At 34.6% G+C, this 18,376-nt stretch overlaps 1 protein-coding gene across 1 annotated transcript in view; it reads left to right on the top strand.

Annotated features, from left to right (window-relative positions):
• The first annotated feature begins 1,345 nt into the window (after positions 1-1,345).
• Positions 1,346-18,376, top strand: part of LOC121237886 (putative callose synthase 8) — a 36,163-nt gene continuing 19,132 nt past the window's right edge. The window contains exons 1-22 of the mRNA XM_041134807.1: positions 1,346-1,918; positions 2,936-3,036; positions 4,661-4,782; positions 4,896-4,983; positions 5,114-5,194; positions 5,339-5,458; positions 5,671-5,763; positions 5,841-5,932; positions 6,206-6,332; positions 6,776-6,913; positions 6,984-7,060; positions 7,135-7,293; positions 7,921-8,047; positions 8,138-8,255; positions 10,195-10,523; positions 13,223-13,275; positions 13,352-13,412; positions 16,656-16,737; positions 16,829-16,878; positions 17,904-17,990; positions 18,055-18,186; positions 18,277-18,371. Coding sequence (XP_040990741.1) covers positions 1,705-1,918; positions 2,936-3,036; positions 4,661-4,782; positions 4,896-4,983; positions 5,114-5,194; positions 5,339-5,458; positions 5,671-5,763; positions 5,841-5,932; positions 6,206-6,332; positions 6,776-6,913; positions 6,984-7,060; positions 7,135-7,293; positions 7,921-8,047; positions 8,138-8,255; positions 10,195-10,523; positions 13,223-13,275; positions 13,352-13,412; positions 16,656-16,737; positions 16,829-16,878; positions 17,904-17,990; positions 18,055-18,186; positions 18,277-18,371 — 2,546 coding nt within the window. The 5' untranslated portion in view covers positions 1,346-1,704. The remainder of the gene's footprint in view (positions 1,919-2,935; positions 3,037-4,660; positions 4,783-4,895; positions 4,984-5,113; positions 5,195-5,338; positions 5,459-5,670; positions 5,764-5,840; positions 5,933-6,205; positions 6,333-6,775; positions 6,914-6,983; positions 7,061-7,134; positions 7,294-7,920; positions 8,048-8,137; positions 8,256-10,194; positions 10,524-13,222; positions 13,276-13,351; positions 13,413-16,655; positions 16,738-16,828; positions 16,879-17,903; positions 17,991-18,054; positions 18,187-18,276; positions 18,372-18,376) is intronic.

The raw sequence follows: 18,376 nt of genomic DNA on the forward strand, positions 1-18,376 counted from the left end.
GAAAACAAAAACTGTCCTAGCAAGGAAGATATTGCCAAACAGAGAACATCTGCAGGCAGCCATAGGTATATAGAACTTTTCCTTTTCCTTTCTTTTCTTTTCTTTTCTTTTCTTTTCTTTTTCTTATAATTGGCATGCAATAATTGTTGCAACATTACAAAAAGTAATTATTAACAAAAAATTAAAAAAAAAAATCTTTTGATTATATGTATGATGTGTGTTGCTAAGCTTTAAAAAGTTGCAATAAAGTTGCGCACTCAAGAGTTATGAAAAAAGTGAACATATGTAGAGGCTTTAATTACTTAATGTCTAATCTTACTTTAGTTCTTTGTGTGTTGTATTTGCTTTCCTTAGCACTACAACTTAGCAATTCATCTTTGGGAGTTTATTCTATTATTTTTCCCTTTTATTTTTAGTTTTTAATTAAGAGAAATGTTTTATAAAAATAAATTTACAAACTGACGTGTCTTGATCTGATACGTTATAATATAATATTTTATAAAATAGATCTAATCAATGTATCACATGAATTCACGTCAATTTATAAATTTATTTTTGTAAAATTTGTTTATAGTTGTATCACTTCTCTCTTATTAAGACTTTTCAAATTGCTGTCAAGAAACTAAAAAAAAAAAAAAAAAAAAAGGGAGAGATTTTGCTTGTGGGGTTGTCTTAAATAAAGATATGTACTAAACTTTTTCTTTCAAAGACTTAATTTGGAAAGACAATGATGAATCGGAAATAAAATATAAGACAATGTACAACTTGTCTCGTTGGAGGGACTATCATTAATATTTCATTTAAAGAGAAATTAGTAAATGTGTATGCATTTAAGATGAAAGATAAAAATTAAATAAAATATTATTAAAATATTATTTTTTTAATATTATTATTGTTTTAAAATTTGAAAAAATTGAATTATTTATTATATTTTATATAAAATTATAATAATAAAAGAAAATTAGATGAGGTGAAATATTTTCACTACCAACGTTAAGGTCTTGTTTATTTTTAAAAAATATCTTATCTAATCTCATCTAATAAGTATAATTTTTTTAAATTTTAATACAAAATAAAATAATAAATTAACTTTTTAAATTTTAAAATAAAAATAATATTAAAAAATATATTTTAATAATATTTTATTTAACATTTTAATTTTAATTTCAATTTAAATCATCAACTTATTTTGTCTCAAGACAAACTAAAGATAAAACTATCAACATTGCGAAGAGGGATGGATTGGAGGATCAAGAATGCGTACTTTTAAAGGTTGGAAGCGTACTTTGCTTTATTTATTTTTTAATTTATTTATTTCCCTCGTGCTAGCACCATGACAACCAGTTCGATTTCACTCTCTGCATTGCTTTCGCCCAGTCCCCCCGTCCACGCATTGCACTTTGAAAGCTTTACGTTCTCAAAAGCCAGCCCCCTTCCCCGCCTCCCCTCCTCATTTCTTCAGACCAAAGAGCAAAAGTCCAAAACAACAACCTAGCTTCAAAAGCAAAAGCAAAAGATCACAATCCTACTTTCTTCCAATATCACACCAGAAAGCTTTTGGAAAAAAAAAAAAGCAAACCAAACCAAAGCAAACCTCACTAAGAAAACGCCCATTAACAAGGATATCTCCCTTATATACTCTGCACCCATGTCTCCTTCCTCTCACTTTTCCATATTCCCAACGACCCTTCTGAGCTTAGTCCAATGGACGAGATTGTGGTTGCAGAGCCTAGCCATGAAGTCGACACAGAGCACACCATACGTGCTACCGGGACACTTACTGTTGGTTCTTGGCATGATCACGTTCCTGAGCCATTTGGGAGTGAAAGGTTGCCTCGCAGTTTGGCATCCGAAATCCAAAGATTTCTTCGCGTTGCCAATTTGATTGAAAGCGAGGAGCCTCGTATTGCTTATATTTGTAAGTTTATTGTGATTTGGAGCTATTGGGTTTATCTTATTGGTTTTAGAATGTTATTTGACGGGCTGCAGCGTTAATTCCTAGTTTTTTTGGATATTGGATTTGATTCCGAATGAAACTATAGAAGTTTTTGGCTAATGCAGGATATGTTGGTTCACATTTTACAAAAATTTTCGTTTCTATCTATTGTTTTGCGTTTATTAGGCAACTGAAGAAATGGGGTTCTGAGTCATAATTTCGAAACTAGACAACAATGTCTATGCCATTCATGTTATAATTGAGGTTGAATTCGACCATTTTAATCACTATGATAAAACCATTCCCGTAAATGATATTTATGAAGTAGGCCAAATAATTGGTATTCTACCATGTAGAATTGATTAAATCCCGGTGATTAATTCCAAACTGAATCATTAAGATTACACCATATTAATATTTATCATTTTAAAATGTTTGAAATATGGTAAGTACTAAGATGATCATGTTGGGTTGGTGGAATGGAAGAACAAATTGATGAGGGGAAATCCTAACCATTAAATTTGAAAATAACAGTTTGAATTTAAGAACTCTACGTGGTACAATATCCTATGAAATTAGGAATTTTCGGGCATCTTTGTACATTAAATGGCGTATTTGTTCAGTTAGATTTCAAAGCTTAATGATTTAAGTTTAATTTCTTTGCTTTCTTTTCCTCAAAAAGGAGGAAAAGAATGTGTGTCGGTTGGCAGTAATGGAATTTTGACAGTAATTCTTAGAGCACCAAAATTACACTTTCTAGTTAGAAGTGATGGATTAAGGAAGCCTAACTGAATGATTCAAGTCCTGGCAATGGAATTTTGAAATAAAAAAATAAAAAAAGAAGCCTCATGGTATGATATTTCTCGCCATCAAATTCACACTGAGGAAGGGGCTCAATTTCTAATCTGGCAGAACCTAGTCCTACAAGAGAATTCAAAAGTTTCACCTAAAATTGAGGCATAGTTTATGTCACATTGCTATAATGGTTTTCCTTGGCAGGTCGCTTTCATGCCTTTGAAATAGCGCATAACAAGGACCACAATTCGATTGGGCGGGGTGTTCGACAATTCAAAACTTCACTACTTCAACGACTTGAACAGGTAGTCACTCATATTGATACTTTCTCATAACATATTTGATTTTCTTATTTCTCCCTTGCATCAACATGTGGGGCAACTAGACAAGATTTTTTACTCTAACCCCTTGGGGTTGGCTCAAGTGGTAAAGGCCTTGGGCTTGGGGGTATGCTCCCCCTAGGTCTCTAAGGTTCAAATCCTCTTGGGTGCAAACAATCTCTAGGGGTCATAGCATTGGGAGATTTTCCCCTTGAATTACTGGAGGTGCACTTGCGGGAAACTCCTTGCCGAGGGTTTGTGCACCCCCGAGATTAGTCAGGATGATGTTCTTGAACACCCGGTGCGAATAAAAAAAAAAGATTTTTTACTCGTCTTTTATACATATAACATTTCGAGATTTAGCATGAGAGAGTGGTGAATAAAGATCTCACATTGCCTAGAAGAGAGTCATTACAAATGGTGAATAAATCCAAATGTGGTTTGGGCTTTCCTTTGGTCGTTACAAATGATGTCATAGTCAATCGCAATTAGAAGTGTGGGATTTAAGTTGTGCCACCTATAACATAATAGCTTGATGATGATGTTAGATATTTAAATATAGAGGTTGCAATATGGTCAGTTTTAGTATGGGAGGATGGTGAAGGAGATTCGATATTTCTTTAAAGGGAGAAGTTCTTGCGATTTATAATTATTCCAAAGGGCTCCTATTGTAATCTTGACTGGTCATTTTGGAGATAAGCCCAAATGTGGCTTGGGCTTTCATTATCCTTGCTTATTTTTTATGTTACAGTCATTTTTAAGTGAGTGGGAGAATGTCTTGATCTGGGATTGGTTAGGACTTTTTAGTAACAACAAGGTTGGTGTTAGGACAAGTGTTCCTTTCCTTTTCTTCCCAGATCAGTAATTTTTTAAGTGAGTGGGAGAATTATTTCCAGATCAGCAGCAACAAGGTCAGTGGTTAGGACTTGTTATACTGTAGATTAAGCAAATATCAGTGTCTTTGACATGGTTTTATGCCTTTCACCATGACTTCTCCCTCAGCCCATAAATGTTCACTCCTCAAGTGTCACAAAGAAACTTAATTCCTTTGTTAATGTCTCTAGTTTCTCCATGTCCTCTTTTAATTCTATTAAAGGCTACCACAAACCAGTTTCTTTAGCTACTTAAATTTGATTTGAAATTAAAGCTGAAGCTGATAACTTCATATTTCTTAAGCTTTCACAGAGTATTTTGTTAGTGAACAAGAAACATAAAAATTGGTATTGATGATTGAGATGATTCTCCGATTCACATTTTTACCACCATATACCACCTGGGGATGGCATATCATAGCACTATGCCCTTTATCTGGAAAACAGTCTTAAGTAAAACGGAAGCAATGCATATTTCCTTGGACCTCTCAGAATATTGAGAGTATCAACAAGCATAATTTTATCTGGGGTATCATATTTCCCACTAATGTCCATTCCCTTGTATTTCTTATGTTCCAGTCATCTATTTTTAGTTTTCTCATGCCTCAACTTTTATCACCAAGCTTAGTCATGCTTTTCTTCCTTTTTCATTATGCTTTTTTTCTTACTTATAAAAAATATGCTTTTTTTGTTGTTGTTCTAAGTCTCATGTCTTTCTCTGCTTTGAGGAATCATAGGATGAAGATCCTACAAAAAAGAAAATGAAGATAAAAAGTGATATACGCGAACTCAAACGTGTATATTGTGCATACAAGGACTATCTGACCAAAAATCGTGAAGTAACTGATTTAGGAAATAGGTAATCAAGCCCCTTATTCATAAGCTATGTCATTGGCTCTTGTTCAGGTAAAGTCAATGTGTAACACTTTTTGTGTCTTCCAAGCCTAGTTAATCGGATTTGTTTTATCTTAGGGACCGAGAGAGGTTGATAGATGCATCTAAAATTGCTGCTGTTCTGTATGAAGTGTTGGAGGCGGTTACAAATGCAGATGGTCCCCAGGTGGTTTCCCTTCTTTTTTTTTTTTTTTTTTTTTCCTTTTTCCACTGCTGCGTTTTTATTTAGAACAATAGCAGGTTCCTTTATCACTATTGTTTTTGTTCGTAGTTTTACTCTTATTCTCTCCAAGTAGGCCCTTGATGAAAGATTTGAGTTCAACATTCTACCACTTGATCATGGAGGTATTCGGCAACCAATTATGCAACTACCTGAGGTCTGATGCTGTATGGATAATCTAAAAGATACCCTTTTTAATCAAGTTAAATTTCTCAGTTATCTTAGCAGTGCATGCTGCTGCAACTTGCCGAAGTTGTAATGGAGCATAGGAAATATGCTAATAAACTACTGAATTGTACAGATTAAGGCTACAATTGCAGCCATCCGCAATATTCGTGGCTTACCTTCAGCCCAAGATTTTCAGAAACATGGGACAGTAAGAGATTTGTTTGACTTTCTTCAGTTTTGGTTTGGGTTTCAGGTAATTTATTGTTGAGTTTTAGCTTACTTCCTTTCTTATTCTTCATTACTGTATACAAATGGTAAATTGATGACATAGTCTATTTTTTTTTTTTTTTTTTTGATAATAACAGCAGAACTTCTTTCATAAAGAAGAGAGACATAGTCTATTTTTAAGCTGCTTACTTTCAGGCAATGAATATTTTCCTGATATTGCTACTGTGTTTTTATCAGAAAGGTAATGTAGCTAACCAGAGGGAGCATCTGATTCTACTCCTTGCTAACATGCACATTCGGCAAACCCATGATCAGAAATCTAACTCAAAGGTGTTTTATTGTTAATTTGTAATTTCTGGTTTGCTTTCTCTATGACTTTGTAATGCTTGGTAATTGTATTTGAACAGTTAGGGGATGGTACGGTGGACGAATTGATGAGAAAATTCTTTGAAAATTATATAAATTGGTGCAAATTTTTGGGGAAAAAAAGCAACATTCGGTAAGACAAGTGATATTTTTTACCCCTTGCTCATTGAAGTAATTAGAAATCTATGCCTTCTGTTCTTAGCTTTTCTACTTGTTAATGTTTTGCTAAATAGTTGCAATTAATTTCCTTCTTTCTGCTTGATATGTTCTTTTTTTCCACTATCCTTTTTGTTATGATTTTCATATACACATTTTCTTTCAACCAGATATATCTTTATTTTTCAAATTCTTTTTTATTTTGTAGATTATCACTATATTTCCTTACTACAGTTAATTGTCTGTGCAGGTTGCCTTGTGTTAAGCAAGAAGCCCAACAATACAAGCTTTTATATATAGGGCTTTACCTTCTTATATGGGGGGAGGCGGCAAACTTGCGGTTCATGCCCGAGTGTCTCTGTTATATTTTTCACCATGTGAGAATAACCTTAGATTATTATGATTTTCAGCAAGCATCTATTTAAACCATTCGGAGTTGCAGAAATTTTAGTAGTTACTGCCAGCATTATGTAGATGATGTCAGCCTGATTTTCAGTTGAGAATGAGTGAAGATACGTAAGAGAAATCATACTTCATTAGAGTTTGAAGCTAGATGTCTGATAGTGTTCATAGTTAGAACTAATGCTGATAATCGACTTTTGATTTTGACTATAGTTCGTTACGTGGAACTTTTTTGATTAATGGCCAGTTATACCTCTCAAATTATTGACTAGTTGAGTACTATCATCTTGAAAAAACCTGATGCTTTCTTATGCGTTTTTCCAAATTATACTGTCAAGGTGATGCATGTGAAAATTGATGTAATATCAGTATATTTCGTTCCTTATAATTATTTTATATCTTTTTTTTTTTCTTGAAGATGGCATATGAGTTGCATGGAATGTTAACTGGTGCTGTTAGCTTGATAACTTGGGAGAAGGTTATGCCAGCATATGGAGGGGAGTCTGAATCCTTCCTTAACAATGTAGTTACCCCACTATACAGGGTTATAAGCGAGGTACAACTTGATTGTATCCTGTCATTGTATATTCCTCTATAAAAGCTAAAATTGTTGTTAAAAACTGAAGGAAGGTAAGAAAAGCAAAAGGGGGACAGCTGACCATTCTACGTGGAGAAACTACGATGATCTGAACGAGTACTTCTGGTATAATTTATGAGTTTGCCAAGTTGGGGTTTAAAGAAATTAGAACAAGGTATTTAAGTCCTCCATTTTTGCAGGTCTCCTAGCTGTTTCGAAATAGGTTGGCCCATGCGCCTGGACCACAATTTCTTTTGTGTACAGCCTTCAAAAAAACCTAAAGCTAAGAATGCTCCAGTATCACGTTCTACTGTAGAAGAAAGGAGGAAGCAAGAAGGGAACAAAGATGAAGAACTGGGGTAGATATATTTGTCATTATTACTCTCAGAGGAACTTTGTCTCAAGCTTCCAATAAATTAGGATGGTTTGCATTATGTTCAAATTAAAAAGTAATTTCTATAAGTGGTCTTTTTGTCTCACATGATGTAATAATTTACTTGGCAGTGCTTTCTTACTTGTATTTTTGGATATGAGTGGCTGTTTGGTTTATGCAGTATAAATATCAGAGAAGCCTCCAGATCAAAATCTTTTTATTGCAAAGTTTAATGTTTCTGGCATGCCAAGAGAATAAGCTGACCCTTTTTCTTGCACATGAAGTGACAATTGATTTTGGAGTTCTTTCTCAATGAAAAGTAGGACAGAATATATTCATACAGGACCCAAAAATTTAAACTGTTTAAATTTTTTATAAAATATGCTAGAACTATTTTGCTTCAAATTTATTAGGGTTTGGTGCTTAACTTTCAATGGAAATTATTCTACATGATTGAGCTTCTTGTTCTTGCCTTTTATTTGCACAAGGATTGGTTCTTCCTGGTCTTCTTGTTCTATCCCCTCTTCCAATGGTTAGTGGGGAAAAAGAAGATTAGTTATGCATTTTTCTTCTAATCTCATGACTCTGCTCTCTCACTTGTTCTTTTCCCACAGGATTCCGGGGAGGAAGCTCGTGAACAAAAATGGCTAGGAAAGACAAATTTTGTTGAGATCCGTTCATTTTGGCAGATTTTTAGGAGCTTTGATAGAATGTGGAGTTTTTTTATTCTTTCCCTTCAGGTGTGCATAGCACCTAGTCTGAATGCTTTTTGGAGTGCTTAATTCTTGCAATGGTTTTGCCATGGTGTTTGATGATTCTCTTCCTCCTAGGCAATGATAATTATGGCGTGCCATGATTTGGGATCTCCATTTCAATTGTTCAACACAGCAATATTTGAGGACGTTATGAGCATCTTCATTACTTCTTCAATCCTTAGACTCATACAAGGTATGGTGCTATTTTTCCATTATTCAGTATTGTGGAAAATGCTAGCATGTTACTGTGCAAGTACGGAACAGATATTGTGAGAAACAGTTGATGCAGTAAACTGAACAGATCTGACACTCTAGGGAAGTTTTAGCGGATTACTGAAAGCAATTCAATACACAATCGTAAAGATTAAATGAGGGAATTAAATTATAGGGTTTGCGTTGGACCCAAAAACATTTCTCTCGTAATTTATTTCAATAGAATAAACAAAAGTGACTGATTACAACCTCTTAATATGTATTTATAATTAAAAATAAAACCACAGTATTGTCCTAATCATTGAAGATACTTCATTAACCCCTACTTAAGTGAGTCACTTGACTGCCACAACCTTTTAACTGTAAGTATAAGTTCATTCCAGCACATTTACTGCTCTGGCATTAACCTCCTCGGGTGGGTGGAAGCTCGAGTCTGGCTGAAAAGTGGCTAATTCAGCACGTGTTTCAGGCTCAACATGTTCCACCCCTTCCTCATAAATCCATGTACATTCAGTTGGCAGGTTTTCCCAACCACTTGTCCAAGAATCCATGCTAGTATAAGGACCCCTTTTTTAAATTCAGTTGTAGGTTTTCTCAACCAAACAGACCTGATGCAAGAAAAGATATGCCAAGCTACCTTGCCTTTATTTTGTTGTTAGTTGCAATGGCAGCAGCACTTCATAGAAGGTCAGAGGTTTTGGTTGGTGAAGAAACATATGGGAAAGATCAAGTCTATTTCATTGATGTACAAACATATATATATACACTACATACAATTGACACTTTTACCCTCACACACTTATACAAATTACAAACATGTCCTCTAACAGTTGGAAAGTATTGGTTTTTCATGAAAGAATTAGGTCAAAAAATGCTCGAGTTATAGCTAATTCAATAGTCAGATTATGACTTACTTGGAATGTAGAACCAGGATGCCTGTAATTTCACAATGCCTTTCCCCAAATATTTTCATAAACTTTACTAGTAAAGGAAGCAATACGTTAACTCTTTTTTTGCTCCCTGGCTTTTTAGGTGTTTGCAGTTCCAAAATTAGGGTCTCCCAAATCTCTTTCAGTATCTTGTTGCAAACTTTTGGAGGTGTAATTTAACTTGATATACCTACTTGCTTCTTCACCTATCATAAATTGGTATTTTAGGACCATTATGAAAAGCCTTTTGGAGTTATGTGGATATATTTTTTGGGTTTGTTAGATGTTTTCTTATCTTATCTCAACTAATGCTTTTTGATATTGAAATTAGATAAATAATTGAACAACACTTCTAGTACCAACAAATCTGCTCTACATATTAGTAGTACTTTGGCAAAAGTCATATTTCACATAATTTCCTTTGTTTTGCCAAGTTAACTTTTGGTCTTTTTAAAATGAGTAATTTTGTAATGAGCTACTCATTTTTGTCTGTTTCCCGGTTTATCATACAATATAGTCCTTCAATATTGTTTGGGTAGCATAGCTCCCTCCCTCTGTAGTACCCCTAAATGGTCAGGAATTTATGTATGTTCTTGTATAAATTTGTAGATTGTAAGGAATGTAGAGTATGGGGACACAATTGTGCCTCATTCTCAATGTTTTTCAGTAGGGAGTACGAAAATTATGGTATCCGAAGTCACGATATGATTCTATAGACTTAACAATTGAGTGTTTGACCTTGACTTAGGAGCAGTAGGAGTTCGTACTTGGCATTAGTTAATCAAGTATTTTGATAGATAAGTAAGGGTTGTAGTACGAAACGATTCTTGTGTATGTTTTGGATTAAATTTGGTGGTTTGCCATGATGTACCAAGCTGAGCTTGTTGCTCAGTGATAGTCGCACTCTTTCACTCAGTGTTACCTGGCCAGGACATGACTCCCTCTCCATTTATATTTGTGTATCAAACAAAAGATATTTTGTGCTTGCAGCAATTCTTGACATAGCATTTACATGGAAAGCTAGAGGCACAATGGAATTCTCCCAAAAGATGAAACTTTTGATGAGGATGGCTGTCGCAGTGATATGGACTATTGTTCTTCCTGTATGCTATGCTAAATCGAGAAGAAAATATACTTGTTATTCTGCACGATATGGGAGCTGGCTTGGAGAATGGTGCTTTTCTTCTTATATGGTTGCTGCTGCAATTTACTTGATAACAAATGCAGTTGACACAGTGTTATTTTTTGTTCCTGTTGTGAGCAAGTATATTGAGGTCTCCAATTGGCGGATATGGACAATTTTATCATGGTGGACACAGGTAAGTTCATTATAGAGCTTAGTAATTCTTTCAAAGGACCATTCTGGTCAATCTTTTATAAATTTTGCTTCAGATATTGAATCCAGCGTTTAATAGAATGTATATAAGTTGTGCTTGAGTTATTAAGCGGTGTTTCCCGAAATTTGTCTAATAATTATCACATGAGCAAGCAACACTGAATTTGCTCAGAAAATAAAAAGACTCATTCATATCAAAGACACTGGCGCATTTTTTTTAAGAAATGAAAAAAGCGAATTTCAAGTTGTTGAAGACATAATTAAGATTCTTGTGTAATTGAAAACACCATTGTTAGGGGAGGGGGGGCGGGTGGGGGAGCAGAGTGCTAGCATATGGTTGAACTAAGAACTATTCTGCGGTATTCTCATGCTTATATTTTTGTTATTAGTAGATATCATACTTGTATTTCTCGAGTTCATACCGTAGAAGATGAAGGAAAAAAGGAGCAAAAAGAAGATTATTAAAGTAGATAGACTTTAGTACTTGAAAAAAAATGTCAGTTCTCAGTATCAAGAACCTCTAGAAGAAATCAATTGTAGACCAAAGAAATTCGATAATTGATTCTGTTATTAGTATTGAAACAAAAGTTCCACCTTTTATTAGGAAAAAGGTTCATTATATTTATGGAAAATTAAACACCTTTTTGGTGAACATGAGTAGTACTTGAAAAATTAAACACCATTATAAGTTGTTCCGACATCAATTTTTATTTTCAATGCTTATGGATTTCTTGATTTTGGAGCCAGACGTGTAATTAATATTGACAGTGTCACAAATCACCAAGGCTATTGAAATGATAATAATAGGAAAAAAATGCAACATGTTGAATGGTTCGTGGATTAGACATATGAGTAGTATGAAATATATGTTAACATGCATAAAGTGATAATTCTGGTGTGCTAGAAGACAGTTTGACAAGTTGATGGATCTATATCTTTTACACTGTATATTAATTGTGGGAAGCCATGTTCTATTAATTAATATAGACTAACAAAAATCAAAAGGAGAGATTGCTTCGTTTTGATATAAAATAGTATAGTTTAAGGACTCATCGCCATGTCTTTTACTACAGTTAGTATTGCATGCATCAATATGTATTCCATACACTTATTTGTAATAGCTTGTAATTATTACCTTCCTAGCATAAATTTGTGAAACTGCTAATTTCAAAGTTTGCTGCCTGCATTCCAAAGGATTCAGTTGTCAGAAGAACACTAAAAGTTGATACCCTGTATCCAAAAACCATTGCAATGGGTGGTCGTAAGACAACAGTGATTGGATCATGATTAGTGGCAATTATTTTTCACACTATGAGAATAGGATCTTTAATGCTAGAACTTTTGTGCCTTTAAGACAATAGAACTGTTTTAATTGTTGTTCTTAGGGGTGTAAACGGTCTGATCCGGTCCGGTGCGGTCCATCATTTTCTCAGGACCAGTAGCTATCAGTCCGGTCAGTCCATTCGGTCCGGCCTAATTATTTTATTATTTTTTTCATCTTTTTTTTTTTTCAAATAAATTAATAAAAAATAAATTACTAAATTAAAATTAAGTGAATTATTAATGTGGATTATGTAACTAACTCATTAAAAAAATATTTTACTATAATTATATTTATGATGTTGATAGTTACTACTTACTAACTTAGACTTTACTCTTTAGTATGCATAATTATTAATTGTTGGGGTGGAGACTGGTTTTGAAACTGAAAAATCGAGAAGCAGTGAGTTCGCTCGACTGTCGCTTGACCTAGCGCTCGACAGTGGGCTCGAGCAAAGCTCAACTCGTGAGTACGCTCGAGTCTCGTGCGACAGTGGGCTCGAGCGAGACACAAACCCCAGTGTTAGCTCGAGCCATGCTCAACACCCTGCTCGAGCCAATGTTAATGAATATCAAATAATTTCATTGTATATAGATTATTCATATTTGCTTGCAACTTAGGTATTTAAAAAAAATTACCTAATTATTTTAATTAAGTATAAATAGTAGAGTATGTATGAATATATGATGTATTAACTATTTACATATAATGACATAAATTATCACATGATTTATGATTTATTATTAATTGATAGCATATATTATTTATATTTTATATGGACAATGATAATAAATTAGATGAAAATTATTTCATTAACTTATATAGTTACTATATAAAAATAAATTATTAAAAATATTTAAAATATATATATATAGGGGTCCGGTCCAAAATTTGTAGACCTCGGGGACCAGACCGAATGTCATCGGTCCACATATTTTGGGACCGAGACCGATTGGTTCATAATTCGGTCCGGTCCGGTCCCTTCGGTTTTGTTGGTTTGGACCGAATTACTTACAGCCCTAGTTGTTCTGGATTCTTCATCGTACTTTCCTTAACATGCAATATGGCAGGAGGATAGCACAACATATATCTGGTTGTTGGCACACGTACCTCTTATTCTGACTTGCCTTTCTCTAGAGAAATTTCAGGATAAGGGGAATTGAATTGGCAACCATAAGGAGTGTTGTTCCTATATGTAGTATAGTTAAATTATTTATGGTACTAGACGGTTTTTTTTCTCCATCATGATTGTATGACCCATCATGGTTGTATGATGTTTATAAGTTATTTTATGTTTCATTCTATTGAAGTTCATTTTGTGATTTAGAATATTTTTTTGAAAATCTTGTTTTATCATGCAGCCTAGAATCTACGTTGGACGTGGAATGCAAGAAAGCCAAGTTTCAGTGTTGAAGTATCTCCTGCATCACTATACTACAATTTTGTTGCAGTGTGTTAATTCTTCCTAATATCTTTTTCCTACCATGTAGGTACACCTTGTTTTGGATACTAGTACTGTTAAGCAAATTTTTGTTCAGCTACTATTTTGAGGTAAGTATCAATGTAACATTGCCTCTATTCAGGATGAAAATACATTTCTGTGGTTTCTAATGTTTCTTGTGAGATCATTGGAGCTTTATCCATCTTATACAGTGGCTCATATTTGTTTGGCTGTATGCACATCTGTGTTTACTTAGATGATATGCAAACACTTCACACATGAAGTAATCAGTTCCATCTATGTTGCATTCATCGACTCCAGTACAAGTTCATGGGAAAAATTGTTGTGTTTATGTCGGAGATCATCAATACCATAACTTACTCGTTTGTTTTCACAACTCATCTCATCTCATCTCATCTCATCTCATCTAATCATTATTATACCTTTCCCATATTCCCACACAAAATTAAATAAACAATTCAACCTTTTCAAATCCCAAAACAAAAATAATATTAAAAAAATATATTCTAATAATATTTTATTCAACTTTTAACTTTAATCTCAACTCATCTCATCTCATCTGTGAAAACAAACGAGACCGTTCTTTTCCTGGAATGAGTATTAAGCATAGCACACATTAATAGCTACCCCTAAGAGTAGTTCCTTGCCTTGTACACCTGGAACTCCACGCGGATCATGTCAGTGCAGATTAGAAGCGATTGCCAGAATGAGTCTTTAAAACTAAGGAATTTGGAATGCTGAAACCATCTATTCCAAAAAAGCTTCAGCTTTCAGAAACTGGGCCAACAGTGTAAATCAATCACACATCCACAATTTCGAATATTTTCAAAACTACCCTATATTTTATCTAAAAACTATTTGCCTCTTTCATTTTCATTCGAAAGACATTACATTAAATGATGTCCCTTGAGAAGCAGTTGGATTAGCCAAACAGTATTGACAATATGGCACAGGAGAAGCTTGCACTGCATACCGCACAGTCACAATTTAAGCTTCCAAATCAAGATAAGTATATTTCTAGGTCTTGTTCATTTGTAGAAGTCAAGTTGATATGTCAGTGTACAAAAGTATGCAAGTTTCTGGTGCTGCAGTCGTTGTATGGTTGGAGAAGAAATCCTTTTTGGAAGCTTAAGATTATGGAAAAGAAAGCAAGAAGCATTTTAGGTCGACAAACAAGTATTCATGGTAATTAACTAGTTAAATACCATGCTATCCTTTTTGGTATCCATGGTATCGAAGACAAGGAGCATTCGCTGGAGAAACTCAAAAGTTTCCTTTTCAACACGTTAGTTCTTTGGGCAATAGCTTTAGAGTATAATGGGCTCAATTTTCATGATTTCTACATATTCATTTCTTCTTCCTAATAAGGTGTCTTCTTTTGTATAAGTCCCATGTACTTGGGCTATGCCTATTTCTCTATTGATATAAATAAAATTCCTTTACTTCTAAAAAAATTATTTTATATCACTTTATATTGCTTTATAATATGATGTCAAGGCTATTTTCATAAGTACAGTTGCTAGTTGTGGGCCATAGTTGTAGGCCTTGGGTTTTATTTTTATCAATAAACGAATCTTATTTACCATATGAGTGGGTATGTCTACCAGACAAAGCAGAAGTTCTGATAATATTCATAGTAGTGTATGAGTGTGCCATCGTACTTCAGAATTGAATAACAAAAATTGAGTCCTTTGCTTTGTGGAAGACTTGTGTAACCTAGTGCTTCTTTCCTTTGTCTCTATCTCTTGGTCTTCACAAATCTAGAGCAATAATTGGTTTCTTCTATCTTCCCCTTCAACCCCATACAATATCATTTCTCTCATACCTTTTGAAACAAGTAACCCTAGTTTTTTTTCCACCTTCTGAGGACAACTAACCCCTGCAAACCTACCATAAAATCCCTTATCTGTTGCTTCCAGGAAATTTTCAGCTTCCAGTTTTCTCTAAAACCACAACCTATCACCTATTAGTACATAAGACAACTGTAAAATGAATTGTAAAAAGGATTGCCTACATCAGTTCAATGACTTCATTTTTTAGAAATTGGATCACACTATTTGAGATGCACTAGAGTAGGCTGTTCTTATGGCAGAGAGCATTCTTATTTGATTTTCATGGGGGGATGCTTTGTGATGTCAGGTTGGTTAGATTGTTACTAAACCTTGTTCCATGAAGACAAAGCATGTAGAGATAAACAAATCTCATTATTAGGAACAGGTCATAAGCATTAGTACCTAAAACATGGTCATGTTACGTGGGGTCAGAAAACATGAACAAAATCGCAACTATTTAGAAACATGTTATGAAAATGATATTTTTATTCCAAATTTGAATATAATCTATGGTAGATAAAGACGAAGAAACAAATTTTGTTTCTATCTGGTGAACTATGTCAGAAAAATCATTATGGTATACTTAATTTTGTCTTCTATGAACATCAATTAGCGTCTTTAGCTATTGTCTAACCAAGTAAGAGCATCAGCATGGGACTAGTTTCTTTTTCATATCCAAGTTTTAAATATTATCCTTTCTCATACCCTATTGCACGATTTATCATGGTCTTGACTTCTTTATGAAAAATCAATTGAATATAGAACAATTTTTGTAGACTCCAAAACTTGTAATTTCATTTTGTAAATGAATAATATTTAGATTGGGTAGTCTAGATCACCACTACAGAACTAGTCTATTGTGACAATGCTGTGATGAACAAGCTGGTCATTGCTTCTGGGTTTTAACTAGGAGAGACTTCTGGTGGTGATAGGGGAGCAATCTTGGGGTAATTTAATTTAGCTAAGCTTTAAAGTTTATCTATGTTTATTATGAGTGTTGGATGCATATCCCAAGGGTTCCCTTTATTGAAGGAATTGACCCAGCTTATTGGGGTTACTTCTTGTTTATATCTTTGTAGCTAGCCAGGCTTTTGCTTCTTTTTCATTCCATTTTTGTTGTCAGTATTTTTTTAAAACAATGACACAAGTAAGTTAGAGTTGACCAAAGGTGGCCCAAGCAACTTTGGGTTTAGTTTATACAGTTGTTGCGAGTATTCAGACTTAAACTACAATGTTTGTATCTCAGGCTCCACTGCTTTTCATTTTTTAACCTTATGGGAAACCACAGAAAATGAGGCAAAATTATATCTGCAAGCTTTTGATATATGGTCCGAATGAATTTTGGGGATCTCCTCCACTGCTTTACTTGGTTAATGTTACTGTGCATTAGTTGGATTTAGCGTGCAAACTAGTAATATATTATATTTTTCACTTCAACCATGTTTAGAAGCATGCTCATGCAAGTCAACTTTTTGAAGTTATTACCAATGTGAAATGCAGATAAAACCACTCATGGCTCCGACAAAACAAATCATGAAAATTGGCGTGAAAAGTTATGAATGGCATGAGCTCTTTCCAATAGGTAGGTTTTCTACACTATGTGCTTGGAGGAGTTCCAATTTTAATACTACTGATGCCAGTATCTCTGATAAAAATTTGTTCTACTGTTGCAGTCAAAAGTAATGCTGGTGCAATTGTTGCTGTATGGGCTCCTATAATAGTTGTGAGTTTTGATTACAATGTCTGCAACAGTACTTATGATGGTCGACCTTTAGAAGTTTGAGGAGGACACAAACTCATAGTAAAAAATAACCAAGGATTGAAGTAAAAAATCAACTGACTGGATGATAACAATGACAACAAAAATAGTTGCAACAACAACGACAATAATAATGAAGAATCATATAAACAAAACTCTTCCTAAAATAAGAATAACGGATGTGGCTTCTTCCAATTTACACACATTTTCTGCCATCTAGTATTTTCATTCCTTTTAGATTCTGGAGAAATCATAGGCTATGCTTGGTAGTCATTTTCAAGAAATGTTTTTGTTTATGGGACTTGTAGCACTTGAGAAATTACTGTAGGACTCCAACTTGCATGGTGGAGGAGATCCCCAACCGCACCAGCCATCCACGCTTGTGGTGAGAATGTAGTGGGAGGAATCACCCCCTCCCTCCCCACGTGATGGTTAGAAATCCCACATGAGAAAAGGGGGAGGGTAGATCTTCCTCTCTGCCCTTGCACACAAGTCGAGGGAGATCCCCACCACTCATTCAGATGGGGGATCTCCCCCAAACCCCACTCACAAAGTGTGAGGGTAACATTTCTACCATGCGCATTGTGGGGCAGATCCCCTCCATCTTGCATGGTTTGCAGAACGAAGATCTCCCCTCTAATGCACAGAGTTCGAATCTCCTCCATTCAAGAATGGAGGTCCCTTCAGTATGATGGGTGGTAGGAGGAGACTAACCCCAGCACTCCCTGCCCTTTCTGTGCAGTGGCTTGGGGAGATGCTATTGCACAGTGAGTGAGAGAGCCCCACCATTATGGATATTTTTCTTTTTCTGTTTTTGAGTTGAGAATTGTATCTTGAGTTTTTTTTTACCTGTGATAAGACTTATTTTTAGAACTGTTCACAAGAATTGGAAACTGTTCTCTAGAACAGTCGCTAGATGAAGCATTACTTTTCTTTTTCAGTCTTTTTTATATTTGGTATTCATTTTTTTCGTATTGTGTCTATTGAAGGTGTATTTTATGGACACACAGATTTGGTACTCTGTTTTCTGTACAATCTTCGGTGGAGTCTATGGCATTTTGCATCACATTGGAGAGGTAAGTGGTATTTTTCTAATCAAACTTACATGATAGTGGTCTCGCTCTTACTTTTTAATTACAGATTCGGACATTGGGAATGCTGAGAAGTAGATTTCACTCATTGCCTTATGCGTTTAACTTACGTCTTATTGCACCCTCATCACGGAATGATGACAAGAAAAGAATCAGGTTTTTTCAGAATAGATTTCAGAGGGTATGATATTTTCACAATGCAAGGTCATCGCAACTTGTCTTTAGGTATCTTTTCATTTTATTGCTCTGAACTAATAATTGATTGTCTCAGGTGTCGGAGAATGAAAAAAATAGTTTTTCAAGGTTTGCCCTAGTATGGAACCAAATTATCAACAAATTTCGATTAGAGGATTTGATAAGCGACAGGTGAT

The sequence above is a fragment of the Juglans microcarpa x Juglans regia genome, chromosome 6S (genome assembly GCF_004785595.1).
Source record: "Juglans microcarpa x Juglans regia isolate MS1-56 chromosome 6S, Jm3101_v1.0, whole genome shotgun sequence".
NCBI lineage: Eukaryota > Viridiplantae > Streptophyta > Magnoliopsida > Fagales > Juglandaceae > Juglans > Juglans microcarpa x Juglans regia.